Source organism: Aureobasidium namibiae (assembly GCF_000721765.1).
Source record: "Aureobasidium namibiae CBS 147.97 unplaced genomic scaffold scaffold_2, whole genome shotgun sequence".
Lineage (NCBI taxonomy): Eukaryota > Fungi > Ascomycota > Dothideomycetes > Dothideales > Saccotheciaceae > Aureobasidium > Aureobasidium namibiae.
In genome coordinates, this window is record NW_013581207.1 from 963065 (window position 1) to 981985 (window position 18921).

Below are 18921 nucleotides of genomic sequence, written 5' to 3' on the forward strand. Positions count from 1 at the left end.
GTATCTACTCTCCTCCCTCCCTACCATGGTATAGAGTGCAACCCTCACTATAGAAATGCACAGTACGGTAGTTTCTAAGCCAAGCGATGCGACCAAAGAGAGCCTCATGATATACCGTGTCTCAATGCACACTAATTTGTTTGTCGAAAGTCACTGTGCATTTCTACAGTTACACGCGTTACAAAACCTTTTGCACATGGGGAGAGAGACTATATCTTATCCTCAAATCATGTGAATGTGGTGTCTTGTGGTATATTTCATCTATGTATCGTCATGACTTCTAGACTCTCTCCTTAACTTCTCGTCTCAGAAATTCATCTTCAGAGCAATCGTCGGCTCCTTCTCCTCAACCTCCTCCCTAACCTCTTGTTTCGGCCCCTGAGACCCCTTGATAATTCTCTCCATCAATGTCTTCTGCTCGGCACTCAACCTCACAACAACACCTCTGAACGCACTAGCATCGTTACCAGCCAATTCCAACAATCTGGCCGCTGTCTCTTTCTGCACGGTTTCACCGGTCTCCTTTTCGGCTCGTGCGAGCAATGTAGGGATGAGTAAGGCAAATCCTGCCAGTTTTTTAGTGGCGTGTAGGGATGAGAGGCTGGTAGTGAGAGATTGGGCAATGATGGTGCGGCTCCGTTCGATGCCTTCGAGATCAGAGGGTGTGGCGAGGAAAGTGACCAGACGTGGCAATAGGCGTGACAGGATTGCTGGGTGTGCAGCGCCGCGGATGGGTACAACGAGCAATGTGCGTACACAACCAGCCGCCATCTTGGTCGTCATTGGATTATCGAGACATTCTGTCAGTTCAGTGACAAAGCGCAATAGTAGAGGGTCGTTGGCGTCGAAAGCTGCATTCGCAGAAGTGATGAGCATGGTTCCTGCTAGTATCGTGTTCTTCTCGCACGGCAGAGATGCTTCAAACTCGCGTTTCTGGGCGTTCTTGAGAACCATCAAGAAGCGAGAAAGTGTGCTGCGAATTTGCTTCTTGGTCTCTTCGCTGGGGTCGGCACCTACGCCGCTGATGAAGCGGCGGAAGATGGGCAACGCTTGTGGTATCAAGGTCGCTTGGCAGGCTGCAGTACCCATGATGGTGACAAATATCTGGAAGATACATGCATGCAAATCGGCTCTGATAATAAAAGGGAAGACCTCGGAAGCATCCACCAGTGCATCCAAGGAGAGGCGTGCTAGTGCGACAGCTTCGTCTGATATCTCAGCGCGTACGGGACGAGGACTCTCTGCCAGACCAGGCACGATGCTCGCCAGAACAAGCACAATGATGCGAGTCAGTTCGAACAGTTGATCAATGTCATCAGACAAGTGATCGTCTGCACTCATGCCCTGTCTCGACGAAGGATGACCAACGCAGAGGTTTCTTGCAATCTCGACGATAACAGTCTGCACGTTTGACGGCTCAGTGAGGACCATGCGATCGAGCAGATCCATTGTCTCGTTGAAGATGACTTCTTGGTAGATAGCATTACCAGAGATTGATGGTCGCAAGATTCTCTTGAGTGCTTGCAGAATTTCGAGCTTTTGCGCTCTTGCAGTTGCCGAGTCTGCGCCAGGCTTACTAGCGAGAGCTTCAAACGCAAGACCAAACAACACGAAGAAGAATGCCACAGGCTCTTCACGATAATTGATTTCGCTTCCTCGAGATACAGTGTTACCGTTGTCAGCATCGGCTTGAGTCTTGCCGTCAAGTGCATCAAACACAAATTCACTGTCCTCGTCAATCAGACTGGCAATAGCATCAACGAGATTTAACCACGAGTCCTGGTAGAACTTGAGCAAAGTCTCGCGATTCAATGCTGCGTAGACTGTCTCGAGGTCATCTGATAGTGGAGTTGCACTAGTGTTGTTCGAAATATCCGGTTCGAACCGCAAGCGGGAGTATTCTCGAAGGGACGATAACCAAAGTGGAGTCAATTTCGCAACATGAGGTTTGACCACATCGACCAGGTACTTCTGCTCAGCAGTGGCGATCTGCAAGCCGGCCCAAGCAGAAAAGACTGACATGCGTACCATGACCTGAGCGTTTGGGCTGAGACCCTTGAGCTCTCCGATGGAAGATGTTTCGGCAGATCCTGCGAAGGTTTCAAGGGCGGCCACCAGGATCTTCAAGATACGGCCCATGCGATCGACATCGGTAACGATACCTGTCGACACGAAAGTGGCGCAAACGTTGATGGCCTCGGCAGCCAATTCAGGCGAAGAATCGACGGCGAACGCAGGAGTCAATGCGGAGCTGATTTGTGCTTGGTATTGCTCGAGAAGCATGGCTTCGGTGAAGTCGGGATCGGGCACACCACCAAACAATCTGAGCACTTGGTCGATGATGTGCAGACCGAGGATGCGAAGACCAACGACATTAGCGGTAGAAGCGGAGAAAGCGACTCGTACAACATCTGCCACCCTCTGTTGGAGCGAGATCAAAGCAGGGATATCTTCGTTAGCGGCCGACTCCTTGACAACACTGTCCAAGAGACTGTTAAGAAGCTCCATGCCGAAGAGGCGCACTTGCCATCTCATAAGCTCCTGACTTGACGTGGGCGCGGAAGCGTCTTCATCCTTTGTGCCTGCCCCAGCAGCAAAACCTGCAACTTCTTCATCTTGAAGGTCAGTGGCAGCTGCTTTTCTGGCTGCTTTCTCGTCTTGAGCAGCGTTGTCAACGCGAGCCTTTGCCTTAGTGAGAACTGAGTTGCATCTTTGAATCCAGCCCGCCGTATCTGTCAGTCCAGTTTGCGACAACCAGTTGACAAAAATCTCCTTGATGGTCTCCTGGGCGGGGTTCTGATCGAGAATGTCCCAAAGTTTATCTTCCAGTCCAGGATTGGCGGCGCGTACAATGTCCTCGGCGTCTCTTCGCATGAGATTGGCCAATCCTCCGATGGCCATGTTGCGTATCTCAGGAGATGGAGAGTCGAGATCTGCTTGCAAGCGCTTTACATACTCCTCAAATTCCATGTGGCCAGGTGCGTACATTGAGAGATTGCCCAAACACCTGGTGCTCTCCACTAGTACTAGAATGTCACTTTCTGTCTGGAACTGTCGAATCAGAGTCAATACCATGCCACGAGGTTTGGCCATCTCAGAAAGGTCTGGTCCCATCACGTTGATAATGGCGTCAACACAGCACACGTTCGCAGCAGTCGTCTCCAGCTCAACTTCTAGGTTGGAAGATGCTAAAGGTCCAGTCTCGGCGTTGTGTGTGTCCAGCACATACAATTGACCAAGAAGACCAATCGTGCTCGAAACGTACCCCGAGAACGTCAAGCCAGCGGAATCAACGATCCGTTTCAGACTTTCCAGAGCCCAGAAGTGTACCAACGGATGAGGATCGGCGCAAAGAGACATGAAGATACCAAGTATGGTTTTGAGATGGAAACTGGCTGCCATACCCCCGAGCGAGTTGTGAATACAAGCAAGGGCCAGGGCGCAGCCAGATCGGACATGAGGTTCGGTATTAGAGACAATGGTTTCAATCAAATAGTTGATCTCGCGTGAAGTCAAGTCATTGCCGCCGACTTCGCAAAGGTGGCCTAAAGCTTGAGCAGCAACATGACGAACGCTTTCGTCGGGGTCAGCAACAAAAATCTACAGTCCTGTCAGCCACATAACTACGCCCGGAGCGTGAGAAGACTCACGTGAAGGAGGTTCTGCATATTCTTCTCGGCGTTTGCGCTTTGAAGTTTACCTTCCAGACCCTTTACATGTCCCGTCAAGACCTTAGAGGTTACCAATAGAGCTAATGCAATGTTTGCGCTTAGTGCAGTCTTTTGTGCGACACTCTTCTGCACAGAAGGCGATGTCAAGAATGAGTTTATTTGCTCGAGTATACTGTCCTGTATCCTGGGAGACTGTAAGGGAAGTGCTAATGCAAAGATGCCGATTGCACTGTTCACCACCTCGGTCGCAGGTGGCTGTGGTTGATCGTATATTTGAGGTCCATCAGGCGTAACGTAAGAAGTCGTGGAATCGTGCTCCCATGCTCCACCGATCGGTGAGAGAAGCTGTCAAGGGTTAGCGCTGCTAATCACAAAAGTTACGTATGCTTTACCGTTCTATCTACTATAGCTTCATAGCTGTGCCTCGACGTCCAGTGATCTTGAGAATTGGCACGTTTCTCAAATGGTAGAGGAGAGTAGTCCAAGCCATTGATCAGGCCGTTGACACCGAAGCCACTATTGTCGCCAACGCCCCAGATACTATCGAGTGTGCCAGCAGAACTAGCAATTGATACACTCAGCGATGAAGGACCCAGGCGATCTGGGTCAGCAAACGAAGAAATAGCTAGCGGCAGAACGTTCGACTGTGTTGCAATCTCTGAAGCTGCGGCTGGGCTTGCAGTCACAAGAGCGGTGTAACACTGGAAGACCCTACGCCTGACCATAAGATCGAAATCGACCAGCTGAAGAGCAGGAGACAACCGTTGCGACATGTCTTCAGACGTCTTCTTGTCAGGTAAGATGGAGAGGAATGTACCAGTGTTTTGCAACATGCTCGCGAGACGCCTCGACACATCCGAGGTCAAGAGCTTGATGTTGTAATGTAAGAATGCCTTGACAGATCCCAATGCGCACTCACGAACATGAGCAAGGAAGCTTAGCTCCAGCTGACTTTGACGCGCCATGTTATCTTTGTTTGGATGCGCAAGAGCATTTTTCCACATGAGCAACAATTGTGAAAGATGGATCTTAACAAAGTTAGGTCCCAGCGACATGAGGCCACCTATCATGATCCAAGCGACCTGCACTTGGGTGCTGGAGGCACGTAGGTCAGAGTTACTGCTGGACTTGAGCAGAGCAGTAGCTTGTGTGAGTACACGGGCGTAGACATCGACGGAGCCGTAAAGAGGATGTTTGTTCGAGGCGCTCAAGACCGCAGCAAGGCCGTTTGCATATCCGGCACATCTCCTTGGACTTTGTCGAGGACCAGTAAGGAGACCAATCTCTCTATTAACACTGTTCATGCAAATTGTTACAGTCGGGAGAAGCTGCTGCGGACAAGCGAACACAAAGGATCTCATACACCTCGAAGCGTGGACTTGAACAGTGTAACTTGGATGTTGCAGAACCTGCAATAGTGACTCGCGACAGCTTTCGGAGATGATGCTCACAGCAGCGTCCAATTTGTCTATCAATGATGCCAGAGCACTCAAGGCGGCGGTAAGTATTTGTTTTCCGGGCTCCGGACGCTCTTTGATGACCTGTGGGTAGTCTTTGATGATGTCGTTCATGAGGAATCGGGCAGCGTTTAGTTGCGATGTCTCTCCAAGCATGCCACCCACCACATGTTGTAAAATAATGCGGACGAATTTTCTAGTCATGAGTGTACGATAGCGGTGGTATATCAGACTCTGGTGGCTTAGCAAATCTGTAAACAGATGTTTGGCAATAACACCATATTGCCTCTCGACAACGCTCTCACCAAGCGCAGTGAATATTTGCTTGTAACATATGGCAATAGCAGCGCGGGTCCTGTTGGAAGCCGCCGGTTTGCAGTACTGAGTAGAAAGTTGACGCATGATATCCAACAAGCTGAAGGCTATTGATGTGATTGGCTTGGAGGACACGGGTGTAGTAGAACGCTCTATGTCCTCCTCGCCTTCATCAGCGGCTCCTTGTTTCTTTGACTTTTTCGACTTTTTGGGAGGTAGAACGTCTCGAACAGGTTTTTCAGAGAAGCTCTTGACAAGAACAGCGGCCATGCAGGTAGAGGCAGCGTGACGCACTGGAACGGAAGGGCTGTCTATGGCTTTCCACAAGGCGGTCTGCAGCTTCTCGAAATCGTTGGAGTTGTCATAATAGGATGTGCAAGTAGCCAGCTGCTCGAGGCACCAACAAGCATTAATCTGAACCAGCAGAGCCTTGTCGCTCGAAGCAGCAGTACGCGCCGATTTCCAGGTCTCCTTTGCGACAGACTCGTCAATCGAGTTTCCAATGCCTCTGGCGACTCTTCCCAGGGCCTTGTACACAGCACTCCGCAAGCCCGCATGGGACCAGGCTAGTTTGAGAGTTCGCAGCAGCGAAGTACAAGTCAAGGCAGACAGACTGATAGCGCTGTCACCAGCAGCCTCGAAGACGGCACCCAGACAGTGTACAGCAGCATGTTTGGCCTTGAGAGGCTTATCTTTCCCAGCATTCAAGATTGCGACCAGGTCGTTTATGGACTCGTATAGCAACTTGCGATTGCCTTTGGTGAAGAGAGATGCGAAGGTGGAAGCGAGATTGTTACGGATGACACGTGTTGGAGCGGGTGATGAGAGGTCGACAACCTGTAGAAGTTCCTTCTTGATCCAGACCTGGTGAGCTGAAGCTCCATCTTCATCCAGAGAGGTTGCGTAACGAGAGAGGTCCGAGGTGAAGGTCAAGAGGTATAGGTCCTGTTGCTCGGACGGGAGACCATGAAGCTTGGCTATATCGAGTTGCAGGGTCGAGTCGGCCACCGGAGGCGGGGCATCTTGATTTGTCGCCATTTGCGATTACGATTAGGAGGAATCCATGAGGAACAGGCGTGTTTTTGTTGTGAAGTATTTGAATGGTTTCAGGAGAGCATGCCTGCAACCCGCAACTGCCCCCGATGATTGTGCCCGCATCTCCACGCCTTGGCGGCTCAAATGTTCGAGGCAAGTGCGTGAAACCGGGCACCTTCCTTGTCGCATTCCATTTCCTTAGTTTTCCGTTTGTCGCATTGGTCTTCCGTTTTGTTTCTTGTGATGCAGTCCTACCAGTCCTTCGCTCATCCTTGTCGCCACACCTACCGATGCCTCAGCCGTCGCGCCACCACCTTCCGGAGCTTTCATAAAGCAACCGCATGCCAGTCCGGACACAGTAGATGGTCAAAGATCAAGCACGACAAGGCCAAGGTCGACAGCTCCAAGAACAAGGCCCGCAGTATCTTTGCCCAAGAAATCGCCACAGCCTCGAAACTTTTTGGCGGCGACCCAAATTTCAACCCTCGACTTGCCGATTTGATCGTCAAGGCCAACAGGGCCGGCTTTGCCAAAGCCTCGATTGAGGCTGCCGTAGCCCGTGGTCAAGGAAAATCCGTCAATGGTGCTGCCCTGGAAACCGTCACCCTCGAGGCCATGATGCCCAACAATGTCGGTGTAGTCATCGATTGCGAGACGGATAGCCGACTACGAACGCTGGCCGACCTCCGAGTTATAATCAAGCAACATGGAGGAAACGCCACGCCGACAGGCTATCTCTTTACCAAGAAGGGCAGGATAATATTTGCGAACAAGGATGGCGTCGGCGTTGATGATGTCTTTGAGCCTGCTCTGGAAGCAGGCGCCCTGGACGTGGATGAAGACGGCGAGGGTCGAGTGCTTGTCTACACCGAGCCCACTGAAACAAAATCGACTGGAGAGGCTTTGTCGACAGCATTAGGTCTGGACATTGCCAGCTCCGAGATCATATCAGACGCCAACGAGGATACCAAGGTGGCGCTGAGCAGTGCTGAAGCAACGCAGGAGCTGGCCAAGTTTGCCGATGCTATCCAGGACAAAGAGAATGGAGTGCAGGGTATCTACATGAACGTAATCCAAGGTACGGTGGACGAGGGAGCGTGGGCCGAACTGCAGAGCAGAATCACTTGATTGTAATGTACATAATATTTCCCCCCTCTTACGCCTAACTCCAGCATGCGTTTCCCATAATATACAGTGTAGTGCTTTGACGGTGAGGCTCAGTGGTTACTTGAGCCATGAGAACCAGCCCTGGGATTGTGTGGTATTGGTGGATTGTTCGGGGTGGGGTGGTTGTTGGAGAGATGACGATTGGTCGGTATTCCTCAGCGACTCGAGGATCGGGCTAGGAGTGGGCTCGATGTGGTGCTCGACAGGCTCGTTGTTGCCCTCGAGCTCAAATCTCCTCTGGCGGGCGGCAAGACGACGGGCGCGCAGTCTAGCAAGTTCGGACTGGATCTCGTCCTTCTCAAAGGGGATGGTGTGGGTCTCATTCTCCTTGGGCCAGAAATCGGGGACGGAGAAGCGCTCTTCGAGGTTTGCGCCAAAGTAGTACATCCAGCCGATGGGAAACATGATGTACATGCCAAACTTGGAGGGGCGTTAGTGCAACAAGTGTTGGATGGATGGGGTGAACGGCACCTTGAAGACTTCGAGATTAGGCCCTCCCATGATTGCGGTATTGTGTGTGGGTGGTTGTCTGTGGTCACAAGAGGAAAGATTGATTCGACTCTTGGTCAAGATGGACAAGACGGAAGGCACGAGTGGGCAGCAGACGCCGATCCGCCGAATGAATGATTCAATCGTCGCTCCAGAGTTTGTCACATGCAAAATCCATGCCAAAAAGTGCGGCCTTGATGCGGCACCCCCGAGACGATTCCTAGTTTCGCCAGTCTCTCGGTATTCCAATCCGCTTGGCCAACACACGCAGTGGCTCTATTCCTGCGGCCGTCAGGTCTCTATGTGAGCGTGTTCCGACAGCCGGTGTCGTCGTCCTTGTCGCTATCTTCCTCGAACCACAATTCCTACCACTATCCATCCATCCATGCCGCGACTATGCAGTCCGACACGATCGCGAACCAGTTGGACCACCTCTCGGTACAAGAACAGCCTAAGAAGCCCAAGACTCGCTGGTCCAAGGCCAGGAAAAGAGAGCAGGCCGCAAACAAGTCGTTGCAACAAGACCAACATGCCGCATTTCCCTCTCCTCTAGACATTCTTTCCCATCAACAGCCTCGACCTCAGCAACCACAACAATCGCCCAACCCCGTCCGCTATGTGCCTTCCGGTCAATCTTATCCGGACTCTTCCTACCGATCTCAAGGCTTCCGCTCCATCAATCCTACTCAACGAGACTATCCTCCTCCGGCCGCTCCACAATCTTTCCAACAGCCCACTTGGACACCTATAAACCGCCATCCCTCGTCCTTCTTTGTACCATCCTATGCGAATCACCTTCCGCCTACGCCGCCCCCTCCTTTTCCGACGACTCCTCAAGATCAACAGTTCTTCGCACCGCCGCTTCCTTTCTTCACCCAGCCCTTCATACCGCCGGAATTGCCCGTTCCGTCAAACAATGTCCCACATTCGTCTGACCGTAGAGCTGCCCGTCCGTCACATCCCCAGCAGAGAACACCAAACCCCGATCACTCCCGAAAGATACCACAGGACGTTCAAGATCCTGAAGTACGCACTCCCAGACCGTCCGACAAACGCGCTCGTGCAATTGGCAAACTCCTCCGCCCTGCTCCCTCTCTTCCCTACCTTGTCAACTCCCTCGTTACGGCCCCTAAACTCGACCATCCGAAGGCTCTTCTTGTCGTCTTGGATCTGAATGGCGTTTTGGCCATTCGCAAGAAAAGGACGAAGAGTTACACCCCTAGGCCTCAGCTCGCTCCTTTTCTAGATTACCTGTTTGCCAACCACCATGTCATGATCTGGTCCAGCGGTATGCCTGAGAACGTCGAACGCATCATGGCCCGTATGTTGTCTGAAGAAAGGCAACAACAACTCGTTGCCATTTGGTCGCGCGACAAGCTTCGCTTACCAGCCCATCTTTTTGCTGAGAAAGTCCAGGTCTACAAGCAACTGAGCTGGATCTGGGAAGACCCGACTTTGCAGCTGAATGCGCCGCTTGGAGGCTGGAGCCAGAGAGATACAGTGTTGATTGATGACTCGATCGACAAGGCCGCCGCTGAGCCTCATAATCTGATCGAGGTAGACGAGTATACCGGCATCCCTGCGCAGAGTGATAACATGACTCTGCTGCATGTAATTGCATATCTGGAGCGCATCCGCTGGTATGGAAATGTCAGTGCAGAGATGCGTGCTGCTCCCTTTATTGCGCCGAAGGCCTGATCGCCGCATACCATCTCCACAACCTTTTATACGAGAACATGACCTTTCAAAGATACCCTTATACTACCTTGCTCTCTACCACAATGTATCAATAAATCAATCGAACACAACAGTTTAGTCTGACTTTCACTGTACAACGTATATAGATGCGTCCAGATTTTTCGGAACTTCTGTAAGCCAGCCCTTCTACTCAAACTGTATTGTTGGCAGTCCTTAATCCTATGGAAATCGAGCATACCATCGTTATGAGCGACGTGACAAGCGAGATGATAGTGGACATGTATGGTTGATGGCGGCGCATCAATGTCGATGAGATGGTAGGGTCACCCCATCGACATCTGGGCCGCAAACCGCCAAACCACGCTATTGCTACTCCCTGTGCCCCAGACTTCTTACCCCACAGCGCGCCTTGTGTCAAATCGACCATCACAGCTGCAAGCATTTCAAAATGATGCAAGATTTCTTATTGTATACCGACCGACTCAGCGAAGTCGGAGCACATCAGCCGTTTCATAATCAACATGGATGATTCGCAAGCAAATCAAGCAGGCAGAGGCCTGGCTCGAAATGAGAATCACGACATACCAGCAAGCCACGATGGCCAACACCAACCTTTACACCCGATGCTCGGAGATATGGCTTCAACCCAGGGCATGCTTGATCAAGACCTGACCCTGGACGATTTCTCTAACGCTCCCTTTGACTACTCTAGTCTGAGCAATCTGTATATCCCGAGCTCTGACATTCCAACGAACTTTGTATCACCGATGCCTCCCATGGATAACTCTGCCACATTTGAGCCTTCATACAATCTACTTGGTACTGCCGAGGGCAAGGGTCTGGAAATACCTCATGGCTGGAGTAACGAGTACATGGCGGATCTCGCGCCGCTGGCCTCGTCTTTAGCCAGCAGAGAGATTCAAAGATCTGGCAAATCTTGGAGTCAGATCCTTGCGGACGGACGAAAACAACAACACAGTGGTCTGCCACGTCGTCGAAGTCGTTATCGTTTGAGCCGCATGGACAGCAGTAGCACGTCCGCAAGCATACCTATACCAGAGTCCTCCTCCGCCGAGTGCTATGATCCTCTGCAGAGATACCAAAATTCTCCACCCGAGGATGACTACGTCTCCATGGCGGCCGTACAGCAAGCGCTGCAAAGCAGTGAGTTCCAGGAGGTAGACCCAAATCATGTCAGTCAGCCCGCGGAAGCATACTATCCTGGTAGAGGACGTCGAAGTCGACCCGGATCTATCGCTAGTGTAGAGAGCGCAGCAAGTGGATCTCCTTCGGTCCGATCTTCGAATTCAGCAGCTTCCAGTATTTCTGCCAGATCACGGTCAGCACGCAGGCGACCGCAAAGGACTCGCAAGCCCAAGACACAATCAGACAAAGCGCATATCTTTAAGTGCACTTTCTGTTGTGACACCTTCTACAAAAGGTATGACTGGTCGAGGCATGAACGGTCATTACATCTGAACCTAGAGGTTTGGCTATGTTGTCCGCAAGGAGGCTCGGTGTTCTCAGAGGCCACCGGCAGGAACCACTGTGCTTATTGTCAAGTTTTGGATCCTACGTTAGAACATCTTGACAGCCACGACCACAGCAACTGTGTGAGGAGTTCACGTCGACAGTTCAACCGCAAAGATCATCTAGTCCAACACCTGCGACTCTTCCATCGGCTACAAACTATGCCCCTGATCGACGACTGGAAGACTCAAGGCCCAAACATCACTTCTCGATGTGGATTTTGTGATCGGCGAATGACAAACTGGGATGAAAGAATCGAGCATCTATCAGGTCACTTCCGCGCCGGACGCACCATGAAAGACTGGCGAGGCGACCACGAATTCGAGCCCGAGATCGCGTCCAGAGTCACAAACGCAATTCCACCCTATCTAATCGGCGACGAGACGGAAACACTCGTGCCGTTCTCTTCCACCAGTCATGTGGCGAGAGATCATGTTGCGCAAATCTCTTCGCGACTAACGGCGATGCCTTCTGAGCCTTCTGAGCCGACGTCACCTCTGCCACTTACCCCTGAGTTGGAAGTTCCATCGACGCAGAATAATAATCTGACGTTGAATGAGATGGTTATATTCCATCTTGGTCGATATGGAAGGCAGCAGTTGAGCTTGGGGATCACGCCTACGGACGAGATGTTCCAGAACGAGGCTCGAAGACTGCTGTACGACTCGGACGATGCATGGAATCAGTGTCTTGTAGACAATCCCGAGTAAGTTCATGTGATATTCCAAGGGCAGAGTCGATATACTAATTTCTTGCAGATGGATGGCAGCATTCCGACTACTGCATGGGTGGACGAATACAGGGGTGTGATGGATAGAGTCAAAGTGTTCTACGTGGAAGCAATCTATCGAAGCAGTCGATGTATTGATATCACACGACCTCTTCATGTGCCAAATTTGGTGACTCCCAAGCTTCTCCCACCAAGGTATAGAGCGTGAACAGTACTATAGAAATGCACAACAGTCTCTGTGAAGTAGAGGACTCCACAGAGAGCCATTGATTTCACGACTCTCAGTGGATCACTCCTAGTCCTCTGAGTTACCGTGCATTTCTACAGCTGTAAGCGCTGCAAACTTGAGCACAATGGGAGGGAGTACAGTAGAAGTCCTTGTAGAGTGCAATTGTACGTTGAATTGGACGTGCTGAGCCGAACATCAGAGTCCGGGGAAGCACGTAGGTACTATAGATGACGTGTGAGAAACCAAGAGAAACATCATCACTTTACCTTTGCTATAAACACCCACCACACCACAGCGATAAAGACAATCGTACGTACTCATTCCTCCACCAATCCGCCAATCACTTTGAGACTCAAATGTTGAACCGAACAGCAATCCGCTCTCTCCGCTTGTTCAGCCCACCCCTTCGTACCACACCGGGACCTCGCACCAACTCTCTCCACCGCACCTTCACCGCCACACCCAGCACCATGAAAGCCCAAAAAGGCACCATCAACAGCATCACCGACGTCTCCACCGCCGACACGAAATGGGTCGCTCTGCGCCAAATCTCCTGGACGGACCAAAGCAACAGGTCACGCACCTGGGAAGTCGCTTCTCGCAAGACACGCGGCAGCGCCGGTGTCGATGCGGTCGCCATGGGAAACATCATACTCCATCCTTCAAAGGAACCAACTACGATTTTGGTGTTGCAGTATAGACCGCCTATCGATGCCATCTCGGTCGAGTGGCCGGCTGGGTTGGTGGATGCGGATGAGAAGGTCGAGGATGCGGCTGTGAGGGAGCTGTACGAGGAGACTGGCTACAAGGGCAAGGTTGTTTCCGTGTCGCCGATCGTAGCGGCGGATCCGGGCATGACGAGTGCGAATATGCAGTTGGCGATGATGGAGGTGCAATTGAACGAGGGGGATCAAGAGCCGGAGCAGCACCTTGATGAGGGTGAACATATCGAAAGGGTGGTTGTGCCGATCAAGGACTTGTATGAGAGGTTGGTCGAGTACAGCAATATGGAGGGGTATATGGTCTCCGCTAAGCTCTTCCATTGGGCTCATGGTGTGCATATGGCGAAGAGCAAGAGCTACCTGTAGACTTCTCAAGGGCGAAGTAAACACAGAATGCCTTATAGATCGTGTTTATGATTCGGACACAGTAACAGGCTGAAGCACATGGAGACAGGAGACAGATCAACTGAACGATTGGTATGAAAAGAAATCATGTCTATCTGAATATTTAGCAATGACCACAGTACGCTTTTGCAAATCGAGCCAGCCGACCACATGCAAGTCGTAAGCGCAGTCAAAGACAGCGACACCCTGTTCTTGTCCATTCTCGAATTGCTCCCGCCGTTTTCCTCCTACCGATCTACATACTAGCCAAAGCAGCCTGCACCAAAGCCATGGTAGCCGAGCTGTGACTACTCAACTGCAAAGCCTGACTGTTGCCCAAAGCAAAGGGACCAGCCCACTTCTCTCCCAGCAAGTTACTTCCACTCTGTCTGGAGTTGGCCCAGATGGAGTCTGCATTCTTGGTCAAAAAGGCCTTGATCTGACCACCAGCAGCAGAAGGCTTTGCATCGCGCAGAGTGCGTAGTCCTCTCATCATGATACCCTTGAACTGTGCGGTATCAGGGTTGCAGGAAAGATCACCGTCGCAGAACTCTTGAGCAATCTTGTTGGCGTCCATCATGCCGTACTTGCCTGACAGCAGCTTTGTGGCCAAGGTGTCGGCGGTGGTGAGGTATGAGGCGTCGTTTGTGGCGTGGTAGAGGGCAACAAGAGCTTGCAAAGCTACACCTTCAATGTATGTCAAGAAGGCGTGGTTGTTGCCGCAGGAAGGAGGGCTACCGGTCAATGCATCTCCTTGCATTATACCATCAATAAGGATGTTCTTGGTCAACCAGCTCCACTGCGTCTTGGCAAGGTTGATGAAGTAGGTGCTTTGGGCCGGGCAGCGGGTGGCGAGTAGAGCTGCGGCTTCCACGTAGAGCACAGTAGCGATGGTGCTGCTCTTGACCAGGTACTTCTCAGAAGGATAGGCGTTTGCCAGACCGCCGCAAGGGTTGTTCGAGGGCTTGTTGTTCAAGCTGACAGAGGCAAAGGTGACGTTTGCAGTAGTGAGGAAGCTGGTGTCCTTGGTGACATCGTAGGTCTTGATCAGAGCAACCACCCACCACAGCTGGTCGTCGAAAAAGTCGTCCCAGTTGAGGGCACCGGTGCTGTCTTTGCCTTGGCTGCTCAAGGTGTGTTTGAAGACGCCGTTGGCACCGTCGGTGATGCTTGTCAGGAATGAGGAGCTGTCCTTTGCGCGCAGGTCGGCGAGCAAAGTCAGACAGTTTGCGGTGTTCCACCAGCCGGCGCTCCAGAATCCAGGACGAGGCGAGTTGTAGAAGGTCTGAAGCTCAGTGATGGCTGTATGCGAGTTTGTGAGGTATGTGTTTGTTGCGCGGGACTCAATCTCAGCGGGAAGAGCAGAGGTGGTTGCTGCCAGCAGCAGAGTAGAAGACAGGATATTGAACAACATGATGGAGAAAGAGGGTCAAGTTGGTTGATGCAAAGCGAATGTCTAACGAGTGTATATATTCTGCAACCCGACAGAGTCTAGAGTGAGCGACGTGAAAAGTATGACATGTAAAGAATGAATAGTCGTCAATCACCGTTATGGATCTTCACTACCTTTTAACAAACCAGACCCTCTTCTCGACAGAGAATTATACCCTTTGGGGTACTGAGTGACTTCAGAGATCTGAAACACGGCTCGAGGGCGTCTAATGCAGCCTGCAAGGGGCCGCCACGCGGTCGAGATGGGTGTGTTTTCTTCGTGCATATTCTTTTCCCTCGCCAGTAATGATCCGAATCAGAGTAATAGCTGATAGCATCTAGAGCGTTTCGAGATCGCCTGTCCAAATGCCGGCTCACGACGTTTTGTGTGAGACCAAAGACCCGAGCACGTTGTCCTGTATAAGCAATTCATCGCGTCACTTCATTGAATGTGCCGTGACCGTTTGACAGGCAAATTGAACGGTATGTGGAGATTGTGATGGAGGGTGAGGTGGAGGCCGTTGGAGGGTGTGAGATCTCCGGCAATAGGTCAAACGTTCGTCGATAGGACCCCCTTTGCACTTGTTCGCCCCCTAGAAGACCCGACTAGATGTCGACCGGTCGTCGAGGGTGTGTATCAAATGCATTTTTCGGACAAAAGAGTGTTTGATTGCTGGTGAAGCTCGAAACATAGGACAGCTTGAAGGTGAGGTGGGAAGAAAGAACTACATTTTCTTGGCGGTGTCGATCACGTCCCAATCCAAGGTATACATGCATCCCAACGTGAAGTGGTGGGTATTGTATGTATCGTAACGCGTCATTTACAAGTCCACTACCTAGATTAACCAATATTCCTTTACCCAATGAAACCTAACTTTTATACATGAGTACCCTTGAGCAGTTCTGACAGCTCATCGGCGCTGACCAATTTACAGCTTGTGCCTTCGCAGACCTGAACCATATCCTTGTCTTGATCGATCGAGCTGAGAAGCCCGTTCCTCTGCCGAAGCCAATCGCTCTTGCTGTCGCCGCCAAGTCTGACTATCGTTGAGCCAGGACGGACCATCTGGCGCAGTTGCTCCAGAGCAGTCTGCACTTCTGAGCTCGACTCGGTTCCCGAGATCACGATGGGCTTGATATCAAGATTCGAGTTGACTACTGTCGACATGAGACCGGTGAAGAGGCCAGGATGCTGAACCATCTCGACTTCGAACGCCTTCGCTGTACGTGTGGCAAGCTCAGAGTACTTTGAGTCGTCAAGCAATGCCGAGAGCTTGAACAGGTTTGTTGCGCTCACACCGTTAGCACTAGGCTCTGCATTGTCCATAGCATCCTTGCTGCGGATCAGGATATCGGGAGCATGGGCTGGTGTGCCGAAGAAGCCGCCCTTGGTCTCGCTCTCGTTGTCGCCGAAATGCTTGATCTGCGATTGTTGCAGCTCATCAGCCCATTGCAAGTAAGAGTCGTCGAACGTCGCTTCGTAGAGCTCGATCAGACCACTGATGAGGAATGCGTAGTCGTCAGCGAAGCCTGCGGTAGCACCGGGGCCTTCACGGTAGACTCGTCGGAGAGTCTTGGCTTTCGGGTCGTAAAGCTCCTTCTTGATGAACTGAGACGCTGAAACGGCAGCCTCAAGGTACTTCTTTGAAGCTTCCGGGTCAGACTTCTTCAGCGCGGCACTGGCACGAGCGAGACCGCCAATGGCCAGACCGTTCCACGAAACGACTATCTTGTCGTCGAGGAGAGGACGAGGACGATGCTTGTCACGCCAGTCTGACAGTCTCCGGCGGCCAGTCTGGACAGCCTTCGCTGCCTCTTGTTCAGATTCACCGAATTGCTGAGCAAGATCTTTGAGGGAAGAGGTCACACAGAGCGTGTTCAGGCCTTGCAATTCACCCTGGATGTCGTGTTTCGAGCTGACGTTGCCGTCGGGCTTCACATTCCAGTATTTGGCAAGTATCTTTGCCAGTTTATCATCGTTGATTGCCTCGAAGAACTCCGAGTGAGACCATACATAGAAAGCGCCCTCTTTGTGTTCCTTTTCAGAGGCGCTTGGGGCACTATCTGCGTCTTCAGAAGCGTGGAAACCACCTGTAGGGGAATGTATCGGTGGCGAGGTGAGATAGGTAGCTATATCGTGAGTCATGTCGAGGAATAGGGGGTTTTTGGTTATGAGCCATGCATCGAGGAAGAGAGGCAGCAGTTGAGCATTGTCATAAAGCCTGCATATTTGTTAGTAAAAGTAATGAGAGGGATCGTGAGAAACGTACATCTTCTCAAAGTGTGGCAAGCTCCAATCTCTGGTGACAGAGTATCTGGCGAAACCGTGGCCGACTTGATCCTTGATACCACCTTGTGCCATGTGTTCGAGCGTCTTCGCAACCATGTTCTGAGCATTCTGCACCGCATCGTCGCCTATGACATCTTTTACGATGCCATCCCACTCACCCAGCCTTAGCAAGAAAGACAGATGCGAGGGTGTAGGGAATTTTGGCGCACCACCGAAGCCACCGTGTTGTTCGTCGTATCTAGAGTAGTAATGGTCATAAGCCTCCTCCAGCAGCTCTAGCTCGAGAGCATCATCGCTGGCCTCGGCACCTTCGCCAGACCTTCTGCCCGAGAGGGTGCCTTCCTGAGCGAATTGCTTGAGCTGGTCGGTGATGTTGGCGGCGCTTTCTCTGCATCTCGATTCCTGCTCTTTCCATGCGCTGGCGACCTTTGTCAGGATGGCTTCAAATCCACCGCCCTGGCGGTTGCGCTCGCTCTTTGGGCCTGGCCAGTAGGTTCCACCAAACAGTGGTTGCAGGTCTGGAGTGACAAAGACGTTCAGAGGCCAGCCTCCGCCACCGGTGGTAGCCTGCAAGAAGTCCATGTAGACCTTGTCGACATCGGGGCGTTCTTCACGATCGATCTTGACAGGAATGAAGTGTTCGTTGAGCAGCTGGGCGATGCGATCGTTCATGAAACTCTCGTGGGCCATGACATGGCACCAATGGCAGGCAGAGTAGCCGATGGAAACGAAGAGTAGGCGGTTGGTGCGCTTGGACAGCTCGAGGGTCTCGGGGGTCCAGAGTTGCCATGCTGTAGGGTTGTTGGCATGCGATCGGACGTAGGGCGACTTGCTGTCATTGCAGCGGTTGGTCAGCGACACGAAGCCGCCTTTGGACGAAGCAGAGCTCATGGCTCGAATGGGTGAGAGGCGAGTGCTGGGTCCGAGACGGGACGACGAGACGACGGATGAGGATGCAGAGAGTCCGAGACGCGAGAGCGATGATGATGACAATGGCATGCGCCTGATGGTTGCTGTGTTGTCGCGTGTGTCTGATAAAGACGTCGTTGCGCCGTAATCTCGAGACAAGAGGCTCTTCGCTCTACCCCACCAGCTCCACCTCGCTCCTCCACGCCGCTCCTTCCTCAGACTTGCGTCATTTGAGGGTCCCTCCATCTCTGATCCACATCAACCACGAACTCCCAAGACGCTCATCTGCAGATCGATGGTGAACTTCCAACACTCGTAATTCAATCCGTCCGAAAACACATTGACACCAACCTCCGAGGCTTCAACATCGGCCTAAATTGAAGCCGACATTCTGGTCACATTCTGGAGTCTTTACAAACCAGCATCAGGATAACTCAAGGCATTTAGAGGAGAGCAAAAGTAAAGTCATTGCTCGTTTCATCGGCGAGTTTTCATTTCGAAGAAGCGAACGCTACAGAAAGCTACCACAGGCCATGCGATCCATCACATTCGTGGGAAGAATATATTGACAACGAAGTCGAGTGATAGAGAGAGAGAGAGAGAAAGGTCGTGAACGATACGTCGATTGACCCAGCGTCAGTGTTCTCGCTCTTTTTGGATGGGCGAATGAAGATTCCAGTTCCCACTGCCCACAACTCCCCACATGCAATCAACAAAGAAGAGAAACAGAAAGGAAAAAATTTGGGGGTTGACTTCCGCTGCCATCAAGACAACTTCTGTAAGTCCAGCACTGTAGAAGAGAAGGGGGTTTGCCGTCAAATAGTCGTCAGGCCACTGTTAGAGCTGCGCCACTTGCACTGCTCC

At 51.8% G+C, this 18921-nt stretch overlaps 8 protein-coding genes across 8 annotated transcripts; 4 read left to right on the top strand and 4 right to left on the bottom strand.

The window, feature by feature from the left end:
• Nucleotides 1-306: 306 nt before the first annotated feature.
• Nucleotides 307-6481, bottom strand: M436DRAFT_38905 (ARM repeat-containing protein; the record flags this gene model as incomplete). The annotated part of the gene is made up of 3 exons (XM_013575446.1): nt 307-3600; nt 3651-4016; nt 4064-6481. 3 exons carry the CDS (start codon nt 6479-6481, stop codon nt 307-309), a joined length of 6078 nt encoding a protein of 2025 aa, XP_013430900.1.
• A 240-nt stretch (nt 6482-6721) lies between these two features.
• Nucleotides 6722-7606, top strand: M436DRAFT_38615 (YebC-like protein; the record flags this gene model as incomplete). The annotated part of the gene is made up of 1 exon (XM_013575393.1): nt 6722-7606. The coding sequence occupies one exon, from the start codon at nt 6722-6724 to the stop codon at nt 7604-7606; it is 885 nt and encodes a 294-aa protein (XP_013430847.1).
• A 96-nt stretch (nt 7607-7702) lies between these two features.
• Nucleotides 7703-8146, bottom strand: M436DRAFT_78475 (uncharacterized protein; the record flags this gene model as incomplete). The annotated part of the gene is made up of 2 exons (XM_013575897.1): nt 7703-8065; nt 8117-8146. The coding sequence occupies 2 exons, from the start codon at nt 8144-8146 to the stop codon at nt 7703-7705; spliced, it is 393 nt and encodes a 130-aa protein (XP_013431351.1).
• A 1065-nt stretch (nt 8147-9211) lies between these two features.
• On the top strand, nt 9212-9832 carry M436DRAFT_38904 (HAD-like protein; the record flags this gene model as incomplete). Its single annotated transcript, XM_013575445.1, has 1 exon — nt 9212-9832. A coding segment is annotated over one exon (621 nt), but the record flags the coding sequence as incomplete, so codon positions are not given.
• An 872-nt stretch (nt 9833-10704) lies between these two features.
• Nucleotides 10705-12172, top strand: M436DRAFT_37792 (uncharacterized protein; the record flags this gene model as incomplete). Its single annotated transcript, XM_013575246.1, has 2 exons — nt 10705-12068; nt 12121-12172. The coding sequence occupies 2 exons, from the start codon at nt 10705-10707 to the stop codon at nt 12170-12172; spliced, it is 1416 nt and encodes a 471-aa protein (XP_013430700.1).
• Nucleotides 12173-12791: 619 nt separating this feature from the next.
• M436DRAFT_69681 (uncharacterized protein) lies at nt 12792-13409 on the top strand (the record flags this gene model as incomplete). Its single annotated transcript, XM_013575729.1, has 1 exon — nt 12792-13409. The coding sequence occupies one exon, from the start codon at nt 12792-12794 to the stop codon at nt 13407-13409; it is 618 nt and encodes a 205-aa protein (XP_013431183.1).
• A 274-nt stretch (nt 13410-13683) lies between these two features.
• Nucleotides 13684-14841, bottom strand: M436DRAFT_60546 (uncharacterized protein; the record flags this gene model as incomplete). Its single annotated transcript, XM_013575573.1, has 1 exon — nt 13684-14841. One exon carries the CDS (start codon nt 14839-14841, stop codon nt 13684-13686), a length of 1158 nt encoding a protein of 385 aa, XP_013431027.1.
• An 894-nt stretch (nt 14842-15735) lies between these two features.
• Nucleotides 15736-18039, bottom strand: M436DRAFT_37604 (uncharacterized protein; the record flags this gene model as incomplete). The annotated part of the gene is made up of 2 exons (XM_013575211.1): nt 15736-17080; nt 17129-18039. The coding sequence occupies 2 exons, from the start codon at nt 18037-18039 to the stop codon at nt 15736-15738; spliced, it is 2256 nt and encodes a 751-aa protein (XP_013430665.1).
• Between the last annotated feature and the right edge of the window lie 882 nt (nt 18040-18921).